Source organism: Arthroderma uncinatum, assembly GCF_011692745.1.
Source record: "Arthroderma uncinatum strain CBS 119779 chromosome Unknown scaffold3, whole genome shotgun sequence".
Lineage (NCBI taxonomy): Eukaryota > Fungi > Ascomycota > Eurotiomycetes > Onygenales > Arthrodermataceae > Arthroderma > Arthroderma uncinatum.
In genome coordinates, this window is record NW_022983865.1 from 585,428 (window position 1) to 610,392 (window position 24,965).

At 50.3% G+C, this 24,965-nt stretch overlaps 7 protein-coding genes across 7 annotated transcripts; 3 read left to right on the forward strand and 4 right to left on the reverse strand.

Moving 5' to 3' along the window:
* Positions 1-165: 165 nt before the first annotated feature.
* GIQ15_03987 (hypoxia up-regulated protein 1) lies at positions 166-3,249 on the reverse strand (the record flags this gene model as incomplete). The annotated part of the gene is made up of 1 exon (XM_033551404.1): positions 166-3,249. The coding sequence occupies one exon, from the start codon at positions 3,247-3,249 to the stop codon at positions 166-168; it is 3,084 nt and encodes a 1,027-aa protein (XP_033405134.1).
* Positions 3,250-5,309: 2,060 nt separating this feature from the next.
* Positions 5,310-7,197, reverse strand: GIQ15_03988 (uncharacterized protein; the record flags this gene model as incomplete). Its single annotated transcript, XM_033551405.1, has 2 exons — positions 5,310-5,722; positions 6,252-7,197. The coding sequence occupies 2 exons, from the start codon at positions 7,195-7,197 to the stop codon at positions 5,310-5,312; spliced, it is 1,359 nt and encodes a 452-aa protein (XP_033405135.1).
* Positions 7,198-10,538: 3,341 nt separating this feature from the next.
* Positions 10,539-12,381, reverse strand: GIQ15_03989 (DML1; the record flags this gene model as incomplete). The annotated part of the gene is made up of 5 exons (XM_033551406.1): positions 10,539-10,803; positions 10,920-11,470; positions 11,539-11,977; positions 12,053-12,258; positions 12,310-12,381. 5 exons carry the CDS (start codon positions 12,379-12,381, stop codon positions 10,539-10,541), a joined length of 1,533 nt encoding a protein of 510 aa, XP_033405136.1.
* A 495-nt stretch (positions 12,382-12,876) lies between these two features.
* On the forward strand, positions 12,877-14,814 carry GIQ15_03990 (uncharacterized protein; the record flags this gene model as incomplete). The annotated part of the gene is made up of 1 exon (XM_033551407.1): positions 12,877-14,814. One exon carries the CDS (start codon positions 12,877-12,879, stop codon positions 14,812-14,814), a length of 1,938 nt encoding a protein of 645 aa, XP_033405137.1.
* A 616-nt stretch (positions 14,815-15,430) lies between these two features.
* GIQ15_03991 (uncharacterized protein) lies at positions 15,431-17,528 on the reverse strand (the record flags this gene model as incomplete). Its single annotated transcript, XM_033551408.1, has 6 exons — positions 15,431-16,536; positions 16,595-16,944; positions 16,995-17,162; positions 17,215-17,284; positions 17,334-17,368; positions 17,416-17,528. 6 exons carry the CDS (start codon positions 17,526-17,528, stop codon positions 15,431-15,433), a joined length of 1,842 nt encoding a protein of 613 aa, XP_033405138.1.
* A 161-nt stretch (positions 17,529-17,689) lies between these two features.
* GIQ15_03992 (EBDP2) lies at positions 17,690-18,526 on the forward strand (the record flags this gene model as incomplete). Its single annotated transcript, XM_033551409.1, has 4 exons — positions 17,690-17,888; positions 17,952-18,115; positions 18,162-18,396; positions 18,444-18,526. 4 exons carry the CDS (start codon positions 17,690-17,692, stop codon positions 18,524-18,526), a joined length of 681 nt encoding a protein of 226 aa, XP_033405139.1.
* A 601-nt stretch (positions 18,527-19,127) lies between these two features.
* On the forward strand, positions 19,128-24,557 carry GIQ15_03993 (uncharacterized protein; the record flags this gene model as incomplete). The annotated part of the gene is made up of 1 exon (XM_033551410.1): positions 19,128-24,557. The coding sequence occupies one exon, from the start codon at positions 19,128-19,130 to the stop codon at positions 24,555-24,557; it is 5,430 nt and encodes a 1,809-aa protein (XP_033405140.1).
* Positions 24,558-24,965: the final 408 nt, after the last annotated feature.

Here is a 24,965-nt window from a genome sequence, read left to right on the forward strand (position 1 = left end):
AGTCACCACTTTGACGCAGTTCAAAGGACAAGCCGCAAACTCTACTCATTTATCATTGTTCCTAGTATAAAAAGTCTAAGGTGAGAGGGGAGGGGACTGGAAATCTGCTAATTATGACAAAAGGGGAAAGACAAAATGGAAATGTATAAGTCCATATATGCATGATTACAATTCATCTTTGGTGCTGGCTGTCTTGCTCGTTGGGGTCTCCCTTATTTTCTGCGACACGATGGTTCCAGTGGTCTTTGGCTTGCCCTTCGACTTTGTCTTTGACTTCGACTTCGACTTTTGGCTTTTTGCTTTATCTTTTCCGTTGCTCTTCTTTTTTCCCCCTGACTTGGGCCCGCTGTTTGGTCGCCTTTGTTTCGTTAGGATTGCGGATAACACCTTTTCGATTTCCTTGAGCTTGACGTCGATTTCTGCGGTTGATAGAACTGGGTCTTCGTGTTCGCTGAGCTTGTTCTGTTCTTCAATCTTGGCATCAAGCCAGGTGGTGGTTGATTCGAGGAGTTTGGAGGCTGCAGAAAGGTCTTCTGGAGTGTAAAGCGAGTAGGAAAGAGTAGGTTTGACAGCAGGTGCGGTCGAAGTTGAAGATGATGGCTCAGAGGAGAAGTTGTCCTCATCCAAGTTATCAGGATCCTCGGATGGGGAGGCCGCCGGGGTCGAAGTTGTGGATGTAGCGGATGAATCGGTATCGGTTGAGCTAGATAATGACTCGGTAGCGGCGGCCTCGAAAGCAGACAAAGACGAAGAGAACAGGCTCTCCTCAGCCTTAATTTGGGATTCCATAATTTCTATTAGCATTTTTGCACTATCAAGGCTCCCCTTCAGTGCCTCAACTTTCCTAGGCCGGGTGGCACTCTCAGTCTTTCGTTGAATAACTGGGCCAACGAAGTCCTTCAAGTCGCGCAGTTTGTCCTTTAATTCCTTGATCCCAGCATCGGAGCCGTCCTCATGAAGCCAGTCACCCGAGGCAGTAACCTTTTCTTCCAGCTGTTTGAGGAAGTCCTTGGTGGAAGCTTTGGTAAATGCCTCGTCGTCGAGCCAATCGCGGGCCTTGTAAATAAATGATTCGAGCTCATTGAAGGTTTCTTCACGGTGAACACGAGAAAGATCGGATGCATCAAATGCTGCAAGGCGGTCTTTAATACGCTTCATCTCTTCAGCGGTTAGAGGTGGAACCCCCAATACAGTGGAAGTAAAGGCAAGAGAAATGGATTCGACTCTAGTTTTGACTTCTTTGGTGGCCTTTTCAGTTTCCTTCGAAGAGCTGGAGGAGGTCGTTCCAGTCGCAGAAGAAGCCGAACTGGCCGATGACGTAGTGGATGTCGAGGAAGAAGAGGCGTCTAAATCAATAGCTTCTCCAGTCTCCTCTAGAGGTTCTTGACCGGATTTCTTCGACCCAAGGCCAAAGAATTCCTTCACATCCTCAACGACTCCCTTCTTTTCATTTTGCACCTCACAACTGACAGATCCACCCACTACTTCTGGAATTCCGTTCGAAGGATTCAGTCTCACTGAGATCTTGGTAGTGATGTTAACAGGAGCGCAACCGAAGTCATCTTTGAGTTTTGCAGAGGACGCGGTCAAGTTTGCCGTTTGAGCCTCGAGGATAGGGGCTTCAACTGAATCGCCGTTGCGCGTAAAAAGTTGAGAAAATTTGAGAGTAAAATCCTCTAGATTTTTCACAGTCAAATGCTTCACTGCGCCGATTTCAGAGTAAGGAGTGAAGAGCTTCTGTTGTTTCTCTTTCTCTCCGGATTTCCATCTCATATTGACAGCGTAGCCTGGAGTATCGTTCATTCGGATCTCCTTGACTCGGAAGGATGGGCTAAGGGAGGCTGCCTTGAAAGCGGCACCGAACACAGCAGCTTCATCTGCGTTGACATTTGTCCTAACCTTCCCATTGGTAGACCTCTCGAGCGTTTGCTTGACAAATGGAGTCCGGGTTGCGCCACCATGAAGAATCACAGATTCAATATCATCAATCTTAAGCCCTGCGGCAGCAAGTGCCTCGGTCAATGGAACATTGATGTGCTGCGCGTACTTCTCGGCTAGCTTTTCGAACTCCGACCTTGATAGGGCATATTTGAAGTTGACATCCTCCTGGTACAGATTCTCGAAGGAGACAGTTGTCTCGGTGTTCGCACTCAAAACTTGGCGAACACGCTCGGCGTCTTTCCACAATTTCGCCATGGTCTTTCCATGGGCCTTGACTTGCGAGACTGCCACATCTCCCCCTAATTTCTTTGTTCCCATGAATTTCTCAACCATATCATTCACGATCAAGTGGTTAAGTAGATCGCCGCCCAGGGTCTTATCCCAGGCCGTTCCTACAACATGCACTTCCTGGATGGTTTTGTTGAATTTTCCAACATCCTTCACAGTACGGCCCTGGAACTTAAGAACGCTTGCGCTAGTGGAACCGGCACCCACATCGAAAACAACATGGTACTCAGGCTTCTTCCCGTCGGAGACGTTGGGGAAAGTTCGGGATGTCGCATAGTTGATACCGACGGCCATGCCGTCACTAACCATGGAGACGATGTTCAGGCCAGCCAACTCTGCAGCCAACTCCACACTCCGTTTTTCCTCAGCGGTATAGAATGGTGGGAAAGTAATGGCAACATTTTTGATGTTGGTCCCCTTTCCACCTAATGCTTCTGCATTGGCCTTGACCTGTTTCAACTGCATCGACAACAATTCTTCGACTAAGAACGGTTCCTGTCCGTCCTTTTCTCCAACTTTGTTGCTCTTGAATCCAACGGTCCCTCGCCCGCTTGATGGCGCTTCAATGTTGAGTGCAGGGTAGCGCTGCCTGTAGATCTCGACCAGGTTTTCACCCTCCGATCCTGATCCTTGAATTCCACTGGCCATAGGGACCCCTAGAAGTGATTTCAAATTCGCGTAGACATCATCCGGAAATCTAGCGGCAAGTGAACTCGCATCGCCACCGTAAAATCTTTCGGGGAACGTAGGGCTGGCTTCACGGGCTGGTTTGAATGCGACGACGGCGGCTTCCTTTCTCTTGGAATCCTTAGTTAAAACTATCTCGAATGGTATTCCAGGCTTGACCAAAACAGCCTTTATGTATTCCGTCCCGAGGTCGATTCCGAGGACGCCAGAGCCAACGGAAGCCGCAGCGACTGCGGGCACCCCGGCGAGAAGCACGGAAACAAGAGCCACAGAACATATTATATAGAAAAGTGAAGCTCTCCTCCCAGTTCTTCGCCGTCCAGGTGACGTCATTGTGAAAGAAACCCGGGGCAGAAAACGATGTGGTGGTATTAAGTCTAGATCTAAGAAGCAACTGCCTGTTAATGACGGGATATACCTCGCGGGTGGTTAAGCCCAATGGAATGAAGCCATACCTTAGGAATCAAAGCAGAAAGACATAAATACAATAGGTCAGTGTCTTGCTAATGGTGGTAGGTTCGTTATCGCTTCATGAAAGAAAGTAGAGAGCGTGGAAGATAAACGGTGTACAGTTAGTGGGAAGGCAAACTAGATGTTGCGTTCAAACTACAGCGAGAACCAGCGCCACTGGGGCGAATAAGAAATGAAGAGGACACGTCTATAGTATCAGCTAGGCCCTCGGAAAATCATCAAATTGAAAACAGCTGCCTTGGCCCTTGAATGACTGTAGAGAAGATAAATCCGCGATGAGGACACTTTGGCATCATAAACCGCAGACGGACTCGAGCTTCTTGGACAGACAAGGCAAACATTCCGTTTCGGGCATGTTTGCACTCTGGTCTTGGCTGGATTGTATCACGTGGTTAGAGTTATGGAATATTGTTTATCCATGGTTATGTAATCAATATCGTTCCTGATATCAACGTCCATTCTCGAGCTTCATTTGTTGAGCTTCATTTCTCGAGCTTCAACTTGAGCTTCAATCCAAGAAATACAAGATGGTTGATACGAGAGTATCGGGAACGATCATTTGACGAACTCTGCCTGAAAGTGGACGTCGACGGCTAGCAGGGCGCATTCACAGTATAACTAAGTAGGCATACCCTTATCGCCCACCAACCACAGGACCCTACCGCATAGAAGTCCGGAGTTAGGCTTTGATATGCCCCTTTCACAAGCGTCCTGCTGGAAGAAGGCAGAGCATTCTTGGAAGCCTGTCACCGCGGCATGACATGCGTCCTTCTACGTAGCAGTCAGTTTTATTGGGCGGTCGATGTTAGTCGCTTGCTAGCTAGCAGTCCATTTCTCCTCGTGGGACAAAGATCAGCAAGATGCTACGGTAACTAGCTGGAGATATGCTGTCCATATTTAAAAGCTGACATTTCCTACATTGTAAATTCTACAGGCAGCCAGGGTCAGAACAGGGCATGGGCCACCGAGTATTCCCATTACGCCCACCTGAGAGTGGACCAAGCGGTGCAGTTGCCGTCGTACCTAGATAAACCCCTTGGTTGCAATATTGATTTGGATCGAAGGCGTGTGTGATGGTGATGAAGTTTATATCACACATAATTTCATAACCACATAATAGCAGGATATTCATATTCATTGTTCAAACACCGCATATGCAGTTTAGCACAAGAACATCGTCTTCGCTCATACTCATGACAATGCTGTGATGATAGATTAATTCCTACCGTTGGAGGCAAGCGGTAGTTACCTGCAATTCGAGTGGCGAATAGAATACTACGTTGTGATATGCAGTGCATCGGAACTACCGCCCAAAACTCAATCGACAACCAAGTTCTAAATAAAGGGGTCAATGGGTCCATGGGTGTGACGTGATATATCAAATTGCAACATTGAATGCGGCGAGGAAGAAAAAGGTTAAGAACAAGAACAGCATCAGTGACGAACCGGTCTTTTTGAATTTAACGTCGTATTTTACAATGTTAAGCTCAAACACAAGAAAACAGATCTTGACACTGCTGCCGAAAAACACTTTTAATGTAATAACTCAATGTGAAGAGAGCAGTCGTTGTTTTCAAAAGGTTAAAGTTCGCTCCCCATGATTTCTATTCGCAGAAAATGAAAGGGGGTTCTTCAACAGGGGTATTCCCTGCCTCAGGAAGCTGTCCCTGCAAATCTCCAACCGTCCAATGTTTAGTCGATTCGATTTGAACAAAAAATTGATAGATAGGCAAGGTGCAATAACATGGGTGAAATCATTCCAATTGTTCGTCACTCTACCGTGACCCCTTCCAACTACTGCTGCCAATTATGAAATTAAAATTAAAACGGTAAATGTGGACGGGATGTATCTTTGAAGAAATGAGTGTCTGGTCAATTAGAATAGAAAACGACATGGAGGATTATTAAAGAAACAATATTGCTCATGCCAGTACCATGGCAACGCCGATAGCCATCAGGGCAGAGAGCCCGGTGTTCTTGGTACGGGTAGCCATACCAGTGTAGATTGGTGGTTGCACTGGGGTTGGGCTGGTTGGTGCTGGAGTCTCAGTGGGAGCAGGACTCTCAGTGGGAGCAGGAGTCTCAGTGGGAGCAGGAGTCTCAGTGGGAGCAGGAGTCTCAGTGGGAGCAGGAGTCTCAGTGGGAGCAGGAGTCTCAGTGGGAGCAGGAGTCTCAGTTGGAACTGGAGTCTCAGTGGGAACTGGCGTCTCAGTGGGAACTGGCGTCTCTGTTGGAACTGGCGTCTCAGTGGGAACTGGCGTCTCTGTTGGAACTGGCGTCTCAGTTGGAACTGGAGTCTCAGTTGGAACTGGAGTCTCGGTTGGGACTGGAGTCTCTGTTGGAACTGGAGTCTCTGTTGGAACTGGAGTCTCAGTTGGAACTGGAGTCTCAGTGGGAGCTGGCGTCTCAGTTGGAGCTGGCGTCTCAGTTGGAGCTGGAGTCTCAGTTGGAGCTGGCGTCTCGGTTGGGACTGGAGTCTCGGTTGGGACTGGAGTCTCGGTTGGGACTGGAGTCTCAGTTGGAACTGGCGTCTCAGTTGGAACTGGCGTCTCAGTTGGAACTGGCGTCTCAGTTGGAACTGGCGTCTCAGTTGGAACTGGCGTCTCAGTTGGAACTGGCGTCTCAGTTGGAGCTGGCGTCTCGGTTGGCTGAGGAACACTCTCAGTTGGTGCAACGGTACCAGAAGTCTCTGGTGGAGGGACAACAGTCTCAGAGATGGTGGTAGTGGTGAAGGTCATGGTGCTGGTCTCAGTTCGAGTGGTGATGTGAGTCTCAGTTCCAGTAGTCTGGGTCTCCGTGGTGACTAATATATTATCAGCATATTCATTCTCAAATAATTCACAACGGTGAATTAAGTAACTTACCTGGGCAGCTAATGCTGGTGTATGTCTCCGTCACGGTATTGGTGAGAGTCGAACCTGTTGGAGAAGGATAGGTTGGCACTGGGGTCTCGGTAGACTCAGTTGGAGACGGGTAAGTTGGCACCGGTGTGCTCTCAGTAGGGTTCACGGTTCCTGAGGTAGGATAGGTTGGCACTGGCGTCTCGGTGGACTCAGTTGGAGATGGGTAGGTTGGCACTGGCGTCTCGGTGGACTCAGTTGGCGACGGGTAAGTTGGCACTGGCGTCTCAGTGGATTCAGTTGGCGACGGGTAAGTTGGCACTGGCGTCTCGGTGGATTCAGTTGGAGACGGGTAAGTAGGCACTGGCGTCTCAGTGGATTCAGTTGGCGACGGGTAAGTTGGCACTGGCGTCTCCGTGGATTCAGTTGGAGACGGGTAAGTAGGCACTGGCGTCTCAGTGGATTCAGTTGGAGACGGGTAGGTTGGCACTGGCGTCTCAGTGGACTCAGTTGGCACTGGCGTCTCCGTGGATTCAGTTGGAGAAGGGTACGTTGGCACTGGAGTCTCGGTGGACTCAGTTGGAGAAGGGTACTCAGTAGACCAAGTTGGCGATGGATACTCAGTAGTCTCCGGGGGAGAAGAGTAGGTAGGCACTGGAGTCTCACACGTAGTCGTTTCCGATGGAGATGGATACTCCGTTGGAGATGGGTACTCAGTAGGAGAAGGATACTCAGTAGGAGGAGAAGGATATTCAGGCGTCTTCGTCCAGTGAGGATGCTTGCCGGGCCATTCACCTCCTTTTCCGGGCCATTCACCTCCCTTGCCAGGCCATTCACCTCCCTTGCCGGGCCAGCTGCCACAGTCGTCGCCGTGACAGTTGTTGTAGTCACCTCCATAGCTATCGCCCCGTTTAATGGCAGCACCAAGGGCCACGGTGGCCAACGGCAACCAGACAATAACCGACTTCATTTTGAATCACTCAAAAGAAGGAAGCGTGGGGTAATAGCTTTTCAATTGATGCGTGGATAAACAAATAGAAACGAAAGGAGTCAATTAGAGGAACCGTAGCGAAGGAGTCCCTTAATTTGTGAGATATGTTGTCCACGGCACCAATGGATGGAGAAGAGCGAGGGAGGAGAGTGATGGGAATCCTGGGGCATCGTGAGGCTTATATGTACTCCAGCGGATATCTCCCCTCTTGAGGTATGATGCATCTCACTGGGCCAGGATAAAACACACCTGGGTCACTCCATGTAATCAAGGTTTCCAGTACCATGTCGGAGCTTGGTGTCGTAAAGTCTGGCGAGACAGGAAAAGAAAAAATGCTGGATGAAAATACAGTATTACCAAAATAATTGCAAGGGAGGCTTGACAGCGTGTGGTTGCATCACAGAACTCAATCCCATCGAGACTTCTAATCCATGAGAAATTGCAGGGATCAAGAGACCTTGTGCATCCTCATCCCGAGGCTTAACTCTCCCGCTCCAGTAAGTTCCAGTTCCCCATGTCCAATGTACCTTAATTAGTCGAAGTCTAACGCATATTGGCTTTGGCTGATGCCCATACTGACCATAACGCACAATTGATAACGTGCAGGTCATGAAATGTAGGTCTTTTTCGGCCTATCCAGGCGAAATACCTGGTAAGAAGGAAACCTTGGTTGTCCACAATCGTACAAGAATCCCATTTCACTGCTGTATTATTCAAGGAACAATGGAAACAAGACATACCCGAAGAGTTTCTGGATCAAGACCAGGAGGGGTTTAGAACTGTAGTAGAGTACTGGAGAGGGAAAGTCCTTGTCCAACTGCCACGTTGATGGATAGGCAACGCCCTCGCGGTGACGAGAATATGCGGTGTAAAAGCACAAACTGGTAGGACACCCAACAATGCATCCCTCTTTGAGGCAAGATCCCCATCCGAGCACTTTATCCAGCCCACTGGTAGGGTTAGTCCAGATCAGCCAGGAATGACAGGGTGGAGTGGGTTCGATTTTTCAAAAATAACAGATACAAACGCCACCACAGGCACTGAATTCCCACACTCTCTCGATCGAAGCGGCTCAGACGCCGAAAGTCCGTTACCACCTCTGACGGGAGGAGGTGACCTCATGGTGATGATGATGATGATGATGCGATGTCCCAGCCATGAATATCAGAAGGTCAAGTGGGCTAGCGCTGTTTCAAGACTTAGCGGAAACGATGGGAACTAGCGCTGGGCAAACCACCATCATGGATGCGTACTAAATAATAAGGGCCGCAAGTGGACCCCCAATCGATCACTAGGTAGTAAGTGGCATCGGATTGAGGTTGCAAACAATGTCATAGCGATGTCTGGCGCGCTGGACTGCCTGAAATCCAGGGCCAAGACTCTCTCCCAATTTCAGGTTTACGGAGCATACTCCGTGGCCGGGGTCAGGTTCCTGATCGAATGTTTAGCACTGTCATTTAGCCAGGTTTCCCTCGCACTGGAGTAGCGTTCCCCTGCCCACAGCACCTCGAGACCTTGGCTAGCTCGAATAGTTACCGTACTTAATCTGACATGCCAGAACACGTATCATGTAACCATGCACCCCGATAATATCTGATATTACGGGATGGCGGGGAGGAGGAAACCAAAAGCACCGCCGCTCTCTGTACAACTCGTGCTGCAAATCGATCTAAGTGGCTCCTTGATCTGAGTGTGCAGAAGAAAGAGTAACATATATTGCGGCCCGGCTAGATCGCTTGCCCATGCCGGGAATAGAGACATGGGCCTGTCGCAAGCGAGTTCCTGGCTGCTGTGTACTCTGTTCCTAGACAGCGCTATTCGAAATCCGAGTCTGTATCCCAGATTTCCCTCTCGGGGAGCTGGCGAGAGGGAGAAAGATCGAAACAATCGGAACTCGATGAGATGGAGAGCTTGTTTCCCCTTGACCGTACTAGTAGACTTGTTGACTAGTTACCCCGGAGATCACCTCCGCAGAGTGTTTTAGCCCTATCGGATCGCCAGCTCGGCGTTATGTGCATGGAATACGAGCGTAAAGGTTGGGCCTGACCAGCTTTTCGACGTGCGTTGCGTGCCTTCAAATGACAGGAAACAACGAATATGCGTCTTGCAGATCCGATGCTCCGTACATGTATTATGTCTATGCAATGCATTAATTTAGATCCAGCGCGATAGCCCATGCCGGAAGACAACTGTCACTGTCATCTTCTCTAGGCTGCATAACATTCACATTCCGAGTTGCATACGGAGTATTCTCCGTAGATGCAAGCAGCACCATTGCATGTGGCAAAACCTGTTTAACTGGAGGATACTGTACCTTAAAAAAAATGTGAGACATGCCCATTCTTCGAGATTCGATGTTGAGCCACCTGGAGATACCCGGAAACTCAAGGAAACAAGTCAATCGGGCCATTCAGCTGGTGGTAAGCTGGTGTCATCGGGAACTGTGCTTGCAGGTTAATTTATGGATTGCTTTGTACAGCGACAACTATACAACCAATACAACTTGCAGGGTGTGCAGGACTTCAGGTACATCACATCCTTCCCTGGCTGGCGCTTTACTTTTGTTTTTCGCCTCATTGTACGGAGTACAGAGTATATTGTAGGATTCCCCTGTTTGACGTGGGACTGGCTGCTCGGCTTTTATGCTGGAATCGTGAATCATTGAACAGACACAAGGCACTGCATATAACTCGCATCCGTGACCATTTCGTGATCCTTGACTTGGTAGCAACTGCATAAAAATCGTATATCGCTTCTTTAAGGACATGGTTATTTCCGGGTTGCAAGGATCGCTGCCATGGTGGAGATTGATGGAGTTGGGAGATATCCTGCAAGAGATAGTCACGTCGGCGCTCTAGATTGGTGGGCCATATCGCTTATCAAGAGCTTCTTACAGGCCGGTACCTTTATTTACGAAGAGTTGCAAAATGAGGGGAGAAAAGATATCACCGAGCTAGCGAGCAGATCATATTGAAAACGGGGCGGCCGGAGTATATAGAATAGCCGGGGTGGTCTTGAGCTGTGGTTCAATTATACCACCCATGCGAGAGTACTTGCAAGTCCAGACAAATTTGGCAAAGGGGCTGTAGAATGTTCACGACTAGGTTGCGTCTGAGCGAATTGCTACTGTCGCCTTCGAATATGTCTCATTATTGAGCATGATAGGTGAACTTCGTAAGTATACATTTTTACTTACTTCGATCTGGGAGGAAAACGTGTCCTTCAAGAGAAGTAGATGAAGGTGGGGTGTTAGGCATGGGCTCATCTCTCTCTCTCTCATTTTTTGTTTGGAGATTAATTAATACCAGACAGCGGCTGTATCAATCGTCGCCTGAATCGGAGTCGCTCTGCCACCCGTCAACATAAGCCTCCGATAGCGTGGTGAGGCTATTCGACAACTCTTCTCGCTGGTCCAGAGGAACGTAAATCCCCACAGACCGTTGGAGGTCCTTGAGATAGTCTCCAACCTGCGAGGATATGGATAGCGCCGCATGAACCTTGAGCGTTGACCCTGGTGGTCCCTGATCGCTCAGCAAGTCGCGGGGGAACGAGTCTAGCACTGGATATTCGAGTGGAGAGTCAAAGCTAGTCGATCCTTAGTACAGTTTCATATATCCCAGGATTAAGGCAAACTCCCCGCAACCCTGAAGAGGCCTAAAAGGGATATTGAGGGAAACAATTATTGGTTATGGTTCTCTTACCTTTGTGTCCCGATTGTTGAGTTCATGGTTGATCCAGTGTATTGTGAAGCCTTTGAAGAGCTAGTTGTGGCGGCCACAGAATCTCGCTGAACCAAGATCTGCTGGAACACCTGCCCATCGTGGTTCGCCGCAAGACCGCGTGGGGAGAGGTCAATATCGAATTGTTTCAGCTGCTCCTGGGCCCGGTTGTCGTCGCCGTGACCGTTTTTCTCGGAGTCAGGCACGCCCTTCGTTGGGTGCCTTTGGTCCGTGGTAACCGTGGTCAGTTCCCCGGTTCCTATGGTAGATTGAAGGTTATAAATGTTCCGCGAATCCCTGGAAGCTATTGCCCAGATGTCAAGCGCTTCGTAACCTCGCGAGCGACTCGGGAGGCTCACGCTCTCCAGCGCCAGCGAGGTCAGGGCCGATGAATACCAGGCATGATGCAGGTCCGGCTTGACATGGGGCGGCAGCTTGCTTGGCAGGTCCGTAATGGGGATGTAGGCTGTGACTTGACTGCAAATCTCGCTCAGGGACCTTGCCGTATTAGCAGACGCAAGCTTCCGTTTTTCCTGTCTCATGCATCCCTAGTTAGAATCGCCAAACCCTGACCGACATGAAACAACGACGGCTTCCTTACTCTTTGGAGCTGGGATGAGCCGTTTAAAGCCCATGTCCAGATACTCTTGCTACCAAACTCGTCCTTCAATCGGTCGACATAGCTCGCCGCGAAACCCCCCCATGCGTCGTCGACCCCGGAGAAAATTTGCATTCCTTTCAACTGGTCACATTCTTCTGCAAATGGGCGTAGGTCACGGTCCAGCAGGTCATGCTCCCTATCTAATTCAGAAAAGAGAGACTGGCCCACGGACCAATCTTCGAACGGCATCAATTGAGAGCCGAGATCATATTCGTTTAATTGCTGGATGGACCGTGGACTGTAGAACACACGGTTAAAATCGGACCAATACCTGACCATTTCTGCTGTAAGTCTGGGAACTGGCAGCCCCATATCGAGACATCTCTGGTATTCACTTTGCGGGATCTTGGGCTGCTGCTGCAAAACTCCCGTGCCGTCCCTAAATATAAATCCGTTAGGGCAGTAGCTCAATAGATGACGGGCCAGTTAATCTCAGCCAGTGCATGTCCCTCACCAGAGGCCACTTGACAACCCTGGTTGCTCCTCCTCGAGCTGATACAGAGCATTGTACTTTCGTAGAGTACCAAACCCGCCTTTGAGGTCGTAGATGAGCGTACGAGGGGTGAAAGTCTCGGTGCCATCAGCCCCTAGGCCCTCTCGAAAATGAATATTGTGGTTAACAGGCGACTCCTCGTTCTCTGAGTATGTAAAGTAGGACTCCTAAGATATTGATTAGCCGCCTGTCCAACCGCGGGGTCATGGAATACATACCTGGGCGTTCCAGAAGTGGGTGGCCACATAGTTACTGCGCTGGCCGAGCTGGAGTGTGATGATCTCGTGCATCCTCTCTCCTCTTCTCTTTGCAGATTTGTCAGTTATATAGGAAAATGAGCTGAAGTTGCGATCTTCATATGGTGGGGAGTTGTATCCTTGCGATATAAGATTAACTCGCTCGTGATATTCCAGCTATACGGTCGTGATATTTTCTGTCTGAGCCAGAAACTACTTTCTCCAGCTTACAGCATAGCAAGTAAAGCTGACCCTGCATAAATCTACATGCATTCTCATTCTCTCAAAGTCTTGAATCTGCTTTCTTTTTTCTTCTGTGCAAGTAAATTTATCGCCGGCTTTTGATATAGGCACGTGACTGCTTACGTGATACGCGTTGCCAGGAGTAACGAGAACTTTTTCTGGGATAAACAACGACGCTTGACAAGGATGCAAGGACGAGGAAACACACACACACAACGCACACACAACGCCATCGTCAATCAGTCCAGCTCCAGCGATCGAGGTATCTTCCTGGGAACCGGTGTCTGACGATACGGTCCCTCAAAAATGGAGTCACCAACACGAAAGTTCCCCCAGCACGGGGGGTCTCCTCTTCATCCGCTCTCACCGCGCCGCATAAATCAACAGATTATGAGCAGAGCATCGCCGGTCCCGTCGGATCTAGCGTATCTACAAAACAAGTCAGACAGACAGTCGATTGATGTCCAGTCAAAGGTTGCCTTCCTTAACAGGCTGGCGAGCCCTAACAGCCCAGCACCGCTCCCGCCATCAACAACGACACACGCTGCCTTGCAGCGAGCAATTCTGGGCCGAGAAGAAGCAGAGGACGCCCTGAAGGCGACAACTGAAGAGCTCAACGAAGCGAGGCAGCGAGAACGACGAGTTAGTGAACGGCTGGAGTCATTATTAGAAGAAATACATACCTTCAAAGAACGACAGTCTCAGGAGCGGGCCGTGTTCGAGAAGGAGATTCGACGGGCAAGGAAAGAAGCCTTCCGTGCCAGCTCGAATCTCGTCAAGGCGCAGGAAGAGCTAAAGTCCTCTCGAGGGGAGATCAAAAGCCTCAAGGATGAGGTCAAGTCAGAACGAGAGGCCAAGGATAAGGCCAAACAGGATGCATTCGAACGCGCCTATGCATTGGCTGGCCTAACGGAGGAAAACGAGGTGTTAAAGGAGCAGATCAGAGCCATCGAAACAGATAACCAGTCAGAGATTCTCGAAGCACGAGCCGAGGTGATGCGGGGTGAGACGCCCAAAACGAGACTTCAGAGGTCAAGCATGAATCCGATGTCGTGCAGCCCTGCGTCCCGAGGGAAAAAGCGAGACCAGCCTGATTCCCGAGATCAAATGTCTCCCATTCGAAAGAAGAGCGTCCAACAACAAATTGACTTCCGGTCCAGCCTGAGATCGCCAACCAAGTTAACGCCCAGCCGTGCACTTGTTCCATTTGAAGAGGAGGAGCCTCTAGCACTTGTCGAAAACGAAAAAGAGATAATTCAGGAACTTGAGGAGGACCTTCGATGGGAAAAATTAATGCGAAGACGAGCGGAGGACATGATTGACTTCTTGAAGCTTGAATGCCAATTCAAGAGATGTTCCTGTCGAATTGCGGAGCGGCAAGGAGTTAAATATATTCACGATCTGGAGTGGGAGAAAATGTGCCCATCCACAGACCAGGAGATGAAAAGGGTGCAGAAGATACCCAGTCCATTACCTGTGAGAGAAGCATCGCCACAACTGCAGATTACTCAATCATCAACCACCCCAAAGAGTGTTCACGAAGATACCCCCGATGACGCTCCTGCTAGTGAGAAACTTCCTGCCGAACCAACAGTGGTGTTTTGTCCAGATACTGGAACTTTCAAGGCAATTCCATCTCCCGCTCGCAAGGCCGAGTCGACACATTCCGAGCAACCAAACAACGAGCGTCCGCCGCCAACGTTCCAAGAAATACATCCAAAGCAGGGACGGTCACCCCAAGATGACCCCATCCCAGTCCCAAAATCAGTTGCACCCAAGAAGAGAGGACAGCCACTACCACCCGCCGCTCCATTAGAGCATTCGTACACCCTTCCACCCCCAAACGTTGAAATAAATCCGCGAAAACGCTATGAGACCCCTCTCCCTCTAGATCAACGCCAGCGCCAGAATAGCGCCACTGCAGAAATACAAACCATCACAACGACCAAGACAGTCCCAATTCACTCCGAAAGGCCATCTACCACTGGCGCAAGTGCCAAACTCCCCGGAACCCCTATTAGCCGCGAAGAAGCCCTGGCACAGATCCGGGCACGGCGCGGCCGCACACAAAGCGCCTTGAAGCGGTCTGCAAGCGCAAACGATGCAAGCCATCGTCCCCATGCCATGGGTGGAGCGACGACCCCAAACAATGGAGCGAGAAGCGTTTCAAGGGCCGAGAGCTATGTCAGCCGTACCAAGCCTAGCCGACGAGGACTCAGTGCCTCCGGTAGCCATGGGTATTAAGCGGGGGATATGAAGTTCATGGTATTTGCTAGAACCTCCTACATCGAAGCTCTATATCCGACTTCACTCCTGATGGGATAAAACCGGTTGATCCTAGGTTACCCATAGCTGTGATTGTAATGTTGTGACCGTTGTTTAATCTTCTATCCGTTTATAAAACGCCAGCATTGTCTTGAAGTTATACATATTTAATGATTTGGTGCTTAGTTTGCTTTTTTGTCTCATAGCGTTGCATTCCCCTGCCATTCACTTTTATGATAATAATGCATCTGCTATGACATTTTTCCTTTGCCCCTTTTTTCCATCTAGCGTTTGATTTCCGTCTGAACAAAGTTGCTAGAGTTTATGATTGTATATATCTCTTGATAGGTTCATCCAAGGTATATATACGTTTATGAATCCGTTCAGAGACTTATTTTGGAAGTTTGATAATTGCATGCCCTACACCCCGTATATATACATCGATGTCCACTTCCATGATCTGCTCCTCAATTTTGGAGACTAAGAGGAAGTAAAAAAGGTATTTTGCTAACCCACGCAACCCCAAGATACAGATACCGTATACCGTTGGAGAGTAATATGTATGATAAAATATACCAAGTATCCAGGAGACCATCTATATAATCCGCACCCCGCAGCATTGAATGTGAGAACCCTCGACCTGTGCCTTTCTCCCCCACCAGACATTCACCAGTTCTACAATAAACATTTTATCCGCATGGCTCCACGCGTCAAGTCCCATATTGGTAATATCAGAAGAAGTTATGGTGATGATGTCGTCGTCGTCCGGCGTGCGAAGGAGCGGTTGGTCGTCATCATGCTCGCCAACGAGGGTGGAGGAATTAAGTTCCTCCTCGTCGCCTTCTACTTCCTCCTCGCCCTCATTGTCACGATAGCGACGGGTAAAGGATGATTCACTCTGGCTGAACTCGGGCGAGTCATTAAGCTCTTCGTCCGCGCGACTGACGATGTCAAATAAGATGGTGAATATCTGGGTCGTGAGTCGTCGGAAGTAAGTGATGATGGCGATTTCCTGGGACATGTTATTTGCATCTGGCACGGCCATGGATTCTCGTCGGTATGGTGTGTTTGAAGGGTCATCTACCGCCTCGCTGTCATCATGTGCTACCTGGAGAAGGGCTGCGTCCTGTTCGGCTTCTTCGTCTGAGAGGCCTGCACCCTTTTCACCGGCAGACGCCCACCATATGAATGAAGTATACGCCAACAGCGGCCAGGAAACAGGCTCGACCAGGGAGTTTGACGAGAAGGTAGACGTGTTATCTGAGTCTTCTCGGTCAGGGACAGATATCTCGCCTAGCCTTGCGAACTCCTTCAGTCCGTCCCGTAAGGTTACGAATCGACGGCTATCTCGCTGTGTTGCTTTGATGGGGGTTGACTTTGCTTTGGGGTCCCTTTGCTGGCCTGCAGCAGTCCGTGGGGAGAGCGACATTTTCGGATATGCTTTTTCAGGAGCCTGCCTTGAATAGTTTGGAGGGAGAGTTATGAGGACATCGTAGAGCTCCGGTCTGAGTCCAAGAACGCGATCACTTGAACATGCTATCCAGCATGGATCGGCTGAATTGGATAGTGTGGACAGGTATGCCATGTCGTGGATGCCGACGTTGAATAAAGGTCGAGGTCGAAGGCTGGGGATGTCTTTGGCGGAAGGTAGGAAAGATAGCAGGTTGTGAGGAAGCGAGGATAATAAGGATATGTTATATACTGATTGCAGTTAGCCGTTGTTCGTTGTTCGTTCTCATAGAATTGTAGGTATACATACTAAAATTACATGACATCTCGACGGGCGCATCACCAAGGAAGACTATCCGCTTCCGCAGGATAGCCGCTCGATATAACGGGAATATCAGCGGTCCAAACGTGTCTAGAAAGTCTGGCAGTGTCAAAGCCGGGTGGTATGACGGCAATGTGTGATTCGAGATGAGAGCGGTTGCGTCACTGAGAGCACGCTGCCGACGTTTGGTGGAAGCAATGGGCGCAGGCCCGGTTTTCGAGTGCGACATCGAGTCCAGGGGAGAATCTGGCGGCGAGCTGGCCTCGTCGTCTCTCAATTGAAACTTGTCCCAGTATTCCGTCAAGGGCTGGGTGTTGTCCGGGTCCGCTGCGAGCTGCCTATCGAGATGTTAGCCACGACCTGTTGACAGGCAGCGTATGGTCCCTACAGAGCCAGGTCCTTCAGTCCGGCAGCGTGTTTCCAGCTTCTCCCCAGCCTGCCGTGGCTGAGAGGCGCGAGGACGCCGACGGAGAGCATGATCGCATTCCGCTCTGCCTCCCCCGCGGGCTCGTTGACGAAGGCGCTGAGCCCGGCATATCGTTCGTGGACAAAGTATCTACCGAGTATGAGCATTCCATCTTATCGTATCCGGAGTCCATCAGACGTACACGAGATCTTCTTTCACGTTGTGTAGGCCGGACGGTAGCGACTTGAATTCGACCGCATTCTCAAGGACGACTAACTGCAGTTAACTATCTGACGCTGCGATGGAAGCAAGAAAACGTACTGTCTGAGGCTGTCTTCTTCCAGGCGATCGTATATCTACGCCGATTAGCTGTGTAGGAGAAGACAGTGGGAGGGAGACATACCCGGCTCTGACGTCGAAGCGGATGAGGAACAAGGCCGCGATGCCAGGAGGAGAGCCTGAAGAATCTATCGCCAGGTCCATCCTCGTCGTCGCCGGTCTGCAGTCTGAAGGCATGGCTCTGCGCCGCCAGAGTGCTGGAGAGGGCGAGTTCGATGTGAAGCTGAAGTTGACGTTCGCGATCCTTGGCCTTTATCTTTTTCTTTACTTTTAAAGCTCCAACGTTCCCCTATCTCAACGCTCTCATCTACAATCCTTTACAGTGCTACAGTCTCACCATGGAAGCAGCTCATCCGTACTACCCGCTGGACGCAAAGGTCATCGGCTACCTGGCCAACGACTGGGACGTCCCGACGCTGGTATGCGCGTTCCTCGGCGGATGGGGAGCGCTGCTGCTCCTGACGCTCGCGGTCGTCTCGATGGCTCGTCCAGGCATGAAGACGGCGGATAAGATGGCCATCCTGTGGTTTGTCCTCAGTAAGTGACTACCTAAAGAAGTTGAGAGAGATGATCAGGTTGAAGAGAGACTGACGAGAGCAGGCGGAAGCATCCATTTCTTCTTTGAAGGATATTTCGTGTACAATCACACTCGCATGGCGCCCGCGCAGGACTTCTTCGGACAGCTGTGGAAGGAATATTCTCTCTCGGACTCGCGATATCTGACCTCTGACCCCTTCGTCCTCTGCATGGAGACCATCACCGCGGTAGGTTAGATCTGCTCTATATACAGAGGCATACTGACGGAGACAGGTCTGCTGGGGACCGCTGTGCTTCCTGCTCGCGTACTTCATCACCGTCGACCATCCGCTGCGCCATTCGTTCCAGGTCATCGTCTCGCTCGGCCAGATCTACGGGGACATCCTGTACTATGCCACCAGCATGTTCGACCACTACTTCAACGAGGTCAGCTACTGCCGGCCAGAGGGATACTACTTTTGGTTCTACTACTTCACCATGAACGCCATCTGGATCGTGGTCCCGGCCTGTAAGTCTTCCAGTTGCCTGTCAATCGATCTCTGCTAACGCCTCTAGTCTACATGTGCGAGAGCGTGGGAATCATCACCAAGTCGATCCAGTTCATGCAAAGGGCCACCCAGGGCCGCAAGTCTCAATGATATTCTATAGACATAGACTCAACACGGGGAAACTAGACGGACGGACTATCTTCGTCTAACTGTATTATTATTGTAATTAGACTATATAATACTCTGCTTCTAATGTTATACTCATAAAGTCATCGCCAAGCGAGCGCTAAACTTGTTTACTTTCAAGTTGATAAACAAACACCATCATCGTATCAAGATAAAGACATCGACATATGAGCACCTGGGATGCGAGGCCGGGATATCTCATTCTCTTGCTGCTGTCTCGCTTGACCCCTGATGCCTACAGCTTTTCCTGTCTCCCAGCCCAGTTCCTCTACCCTGGCCTCAAACACTGCATGAGCGCGGACAAGCTACAAACCGTTATTTGCGCCTGTCTACTCCGTCCTCTTCTCCTAGGGAAGACGCTCTTAAAACGAACTGCTTGACTCTCGAGGCATGCGCAGACCGTTTCGTTTATCGACATCGGTATGTAAACAAACACTCCGCCATGATACACCACCACCAATCTCCCGACACTAGCATCGCCAACAACATAAAGACCTCTCATAAAGACCTGGCAAAAGACCTGACAAAAGACCTGACAAAGGCTTACTCTCTCGATAGACGTTAAATGCCCTCTCCTCACACCCCTCGTCGAACCCCCAACCGTGGGAGCGCGAAACAGAGCCCGACCAAGCCCCTCGATCTCGGTGAATCCCTGGGGCCTCATGATACCGCTACGGTGCGAGAGAAGGTCCGCAAGTGGCAGCAGCTCGGTGGAGGCGTGGTGATCGCGCCAGATGTCGGTGCCAGCAGCGATGAGGGCGAGAAGGGCTCTCCCGGGTCGAAGCTGAAGGAGTCGAAGCAGGCCACGAACAAGAGCCCGGCGAGCAAGAGACCGCGCACGCCAAAGGGCAAGTCGTCGCCAGAGCCTGAGAAGAAGCCGGTACGAAGTCCTACAAAGACCAAGACTACGCCGAAGAAGTCGCCTAGAACTACACCCAGGACTACGCCCAGAAACACGCCCAAGAAACGAGTCGTCAGTGATGCACACTGGAGGAGGAACAGGTCGCCTCCCAGCGCCAGTGCTCCCTCGTCTGCGCACCCTACGCCGACCAAACGTACGGACGTGCTGAATAAATATGAACAGGCAAAGGAGAAGGCCGCCAGGACGTCGGCTATCAAGGATAGTGATGGGATTGCAGTCTATCCAGGGCCACTGCGAGTGCCCGAGCCTCTCAAAGCAGCTTCATCTGCGTGGAGTTCAGATCTGGGCTCATCAGCTGGCGAGGGAACGGCTGATCCTAGTGTTAGGGAAAAGACAGCGGCGCAGCATCGTACGCCAAAGAGGACGCTGAAGCCGAATTACTGTGTCAACGAGGACAGCCATCGAACTGCCTCGCCCAGGAAGAAAGTCCAGTCTCCAGAGTTTGTTTCTCGAGCGAGTACGCCTCGAAAGAAACCACCGTCTCCAGAGCAGGTAGACTCCCCTCCTGAACCTGCTCCTGTACGAGCTGAACCTGTGAGAAGAAGCGATATCAGGACACGAAATCTTCTGTCAGGCAAGACGAACATCATCTCCCAGGTCATAGACGAGTCCAAGAAGATGTTCTCCATGAAACCACCTGAGCCATCTCCGCCAGTGCAGCCACCTCAGGAACAGGCAACTCACGGATCCAAGGTGGAAGCCTGGCTCTCATCCACGGCCGACCCGTTTGTCGAAGACAATGATGAGTCTACGGTCAGTATGCCAGCACCTCTCAAATCTTCGTCCACTCGCAAGGACAAGGACCATACGGACGACGAGCATAGCAACGAAGATACCAAGAAACGAAGGTCTCTCAATACAAGTTCCAATGACAAAAAGCACGAGAGCAAACCAGCCAAGGGAAGATACGACTATTCTGATGGAAGCGAGAGCGAGAGCAATGAGACGCACAAGCTGAAATCCACCTCTCATGCGCGAGAGTCCAAGTCAGACTTGTCATTTGAAAGCGCCAGTGAATCCCAACCCTCTACGCTAAAGCGAGGGAAAGCTACAAAGTCACGGTCCCGGTTGAGTGCTTCTGCAGAAGCGGAGAGGATGTCCATGCTAAGAGAGTCAGTCGAAGAAGCGCTTCAGGGCTCTAGTCTCGACCGGCCAACTTCTTCTGACGGATCAGAAGTCTCAGCTGTCGACCGTCCACCTCCTTTGATGCTAAAGAGGCCATTCCCGAGCACTGGTGTCCATAGGCTGTCTACCATCGCATCGATGGACACTTTAACATCAAGTACAAACCCGGATAACACCAAGGAGCAGCTGAAACCCATCTCGCAGTCTGAACTATCCCAGAACGAAGACGACGCCGTGTCCGAGTCCGAGAAGAGAGACACATTCGATCCCCAGTCCTTGCCTGGTCCAGTTCAACCTCTGAAGCGCAGATTAACCAAACACGCGGATTTGATGTCTGTCCTATCAATCCCCGGAGCCGGCAGCCGGAGCATACGGTCTGCAAGGAGCATCCGTACAAATAGGAGTCGTCTGGCTACCGCAACTGTAAGCGATATCATGCGAGAGCTAGCGTCAGATGAAGTGAAGTATATGCGTGAATTGAGGACACTCGTCGGCGGCGTTATTCCCGTGCTATTGACTTCAATTCTCTCAAAGACGGACTCAGCCATCGCTGCTGGCTTGTTTCGACGCTCGGCCAACCCAAGTGACCAGGAAAATTTCACCCGGCCCATTGTAAACATGGGTGTCTCCTTAGAGAAGCTAAAGGGCCTTCACAAACGGATGCCACTGAATAATCCCGAGGCTCTTTTGTCGTGGGCTGTCGGTGCCCAAAAGGTATATGCCGATTACCTGAGTGCCTGGAGACTCGGGTTTCAGGATGTTGTCGTCAACCTAGCACCTCCTGACCCAGAAGACGCACTCAAAGCAGAAACCCAGAGTCTATGCGCGGGTATGGCGCAAGATGAGAATGGCGACGTGATCAATGGCGATGGGGAGAGGGTAGACGTTGCCTTCTTACTAAAACGACCTCTGGTCAGGTTGAAATATCTCTCAAAGACGTTTAAGGGACTTAATTATGTCCAGCCATCACCCAAGGCGGAGGAAGTGGCAGGCACTTACCAGTCACTGGTCACCGATGCTCGACGAAGAGCAAACGAGGAACGTTCCAGGCTCGAGGACGATGCTGCGGCTAGCATTGATGCAACTAGAGCGCGTAGCCTACATACTTTGGGAGTCCTTAAAGATGTGGACGTTAACCAGGCCAGGAGAGTGCGTGCCCGCGACTATTTCGATCTCTCCTTGCTTCATTCTACTGGCCAACAAATCGACTGTCGAGCCGAGTTATTGCTACGAGATAACCCTCCCGGTGAAGCCCCTGGCGGTGACCTCTTCATCTGTGAAATCGATGAAACAGATCGTTGGCTCCTCTTCCCTCCAATTGACTGTACTTGCATTTCAGCCAGGAATGGAGATGGTGAAGGCGAGATTGTGCTCATGGTTCGCGAGCAGACGGGGAATTCAACTGAATGGTATGAGCTGCTGTCATTGACGACGGACGATGAGCAGATAGGGTTTGAATGGGTGCAAATGATCGGTCTCAACCCGGTTCCTCCAAAGATAAACAGGTCTCTCAGCTTCGTTAACCGTGCTAAGGATAGAAAGGAGAGACTCGCACTCGCACGCCAGGGAGAAGATGGCGATGCCATCAGTGTCCCAGATTATAACGCCTCCGAGGTTGATGTCCCAATTGGAGAAAAGGCGACAGTGGCTGGCGAAGATCTCAAACATGACAGAGATACGGCGAATCGCGGCCATACCGAAGCGCATGCAGTAGCTTCTCCGTCAACTCCCTCCCGCATCCTTAAACTGGATACACCAAGAAGCTTGAATGAGGCTATGGACTTGGCAGGCAGTGTGTCACCGTCAACCTTGAAGAGATCCAAGGCCAAACGTCGATCCAAGTATGACTACGGTGGCTCCCCTATCAGCCCTACTTCCTCCGGAGTCCAAACTCCAGACAAAGAGTTTCCCCGGCCACCCTCACCTTTGCTCTCTAGAGGTGGCTCAGACGTACGTGGCCGTGATAGGACTCCCTCGCCAACGACTCCAACATCAAGCGGGTATAAACAAACGAAACGCCCAATTGCAGCGCTAGTACAGCCTCATGGGCGTCGTTCCCTATCACCTGTCCCTTCACTGGAATTTCCGATGATCCCCAAACTTAGGAAGGGTTCTTCTCCTAAGCCTTCACCACCGCCGTCTCCTAAGAGTATACCTCTCCCAGCTTCTCCAGTGCAAAAAACAAGCGAGGACAAGGCGAAGCAAAGTCCAGTCGTAAAGAGCAAAAAATCTTCAGAGAAAGCTGAGAAATCAGGAACTCATAATGACGACCAAATGTTTACTGAAGACGTTCCTTCGCCGCCTCCACATCGCACCCCTAGCCCAGCAGGATCGAAACGGCATAAGGACCCCATTATTAGCCCTCCAGCACCGCAGTATGCACGACATCGACGAACTTCTTCCCCACTCAAGCATGAGTACGCGCCTTCTACCGCCTCAGAGTCGTCTGGCTCAGATACAAGTTCTATTCAACGCTATGATATTGAATCATCTTCCGATACATCATCGGATGAAGAGTTGGAGGATGATGATATGCCCACTCCCTTACGGCCCGTTCCCTCAATCCGCGCCCCTAAACGGACGTATGACCCTGAATCAGCCGACAATAGACCCGCTACAGCAGAGACAGTTAGTCCACCAGAGTCTGCATACCGATCCCCACCAAAATCTATCCATAGTTCGCCGCAAAGGCCTTCTAAAACTATTGCCTCAATATTTTACTGGCACGACAAGGGATCTTGGGAGCCGCTTCATCTCGATGAATGCAATATAATCGTAACTCCTGGGCTCATTGAAGCATTCGAGATGGTCCCTGGCCACTCGCGACCAACTAGTCGAGACGATGGATCAGGCACTGATTCCAATGAAATATCACGCCAACCATTGATTGCCCTAGAACTAACTCCCCTTGTGCCAATTCGGCGTGGAACGGCTCTCGACATAAGTATCCGATCACCTCCAACTCCACAGTCAAAAATCTCATCTGGCAGCAACATCATGTTCCGATCCCGTAATCCTGACGAATGCGAAAAACTCTACGGCCTCATCAACTACTCTCGTATCAACAATCCCACATATATTGCGTTACAAAATGCCCATGGGCCTCAGCATACTCCACTTTCGCGCCACAATTCCACGCGATCAAACAAAGGCGGCGGTTGGTTTAGCTGGTACGGCGGATTCTCGAAGAGCAGTTACCGTGCTTCCACCGCACCGCCTGCTTCTTTAGCAGGTGGGACAGACAGCAGTGTTGGGACAATGTCTAGCGCATTCTCTGCACTTAAAAGATTCGGCGGCGGTAGTAAAATGTTCAGTATCGCGAGATCAACCCTTACCTCCCGAAATGGTAGTCGTGATGCCACCAGCCTATATACTACGTCAACAGGATCAGGGTCAGGACAACGTTTCCCTTCAACGAACCCCGAGACAGCAAATATAGCAGCAGAAGGCGGCATTGGTCTGGCAAACGCGAAGATACGCATCTATGCTCGAGAGTCAGCGGCCAAATGGCGTGATCTAGGAGCTGCAAGACTTACTATTATGCCTGCCGACCCTGCATCCTCAAATACTCCACCAAGACACCAGGATGACCAAGGGAATAGCGGTACTTCAACTCCCGCGTCTGGTGATGCTTCAAGCGCGGATACCGTAGGCCCTCCACGCACGCCTCCATCCGCTGCTAGACCTGGTGCACGAGGCAAGGATGAAAAGCGCATTCTCGTTCGAAGCAAGGCGAGTGGCGAGACACTAGTTGATGCATGTCTGGGTGAGAGTAGCTTCGAACGAGTTGCTAGAACAGGTATTGCTGTCTCCATCTGGGAAGAGTTTGAGGGCATTGCAAAGGAGGGCGGTGTTGTTGGTGGGAGTTTCAAGGTGTACATGATTCAGATGAAGAGCGAGGCGGAGGCGGCATATACCTTCGGACTCGTTGGCAAGTTGAGATATTGATCATTTTGTTCCTTTTCCTTTGCAATATCTTTGCTAGTGGAAACACTAATTCTGATAGAATGTTGTATTTGCTTTGATGTTTATTCTTGTGATTATTTAGCATGATACCTTTGCTCAGTTTATTTGTCCTGTGTTTATTGTTCTTGTGGGAGTGGTGGCTACCATCCTATGTGATTTGAGCGTGTTTAGAAGAGTCTACGCTGTGAATAATAACGATCGACAACCTCGAAAATGTCGATTAATGACTATTTTAGAGATGAATATAGCTTATGATTTCCATATATCTAGATCTATAGCATAATCTAATTAATCATTAACATCGTCACCATATAAGACATCACGTATATCCTCTTGTCACGTATTCCTAAAAACGAACGCAGCTTTCCTCAATCCATCCTTAACTTAGTG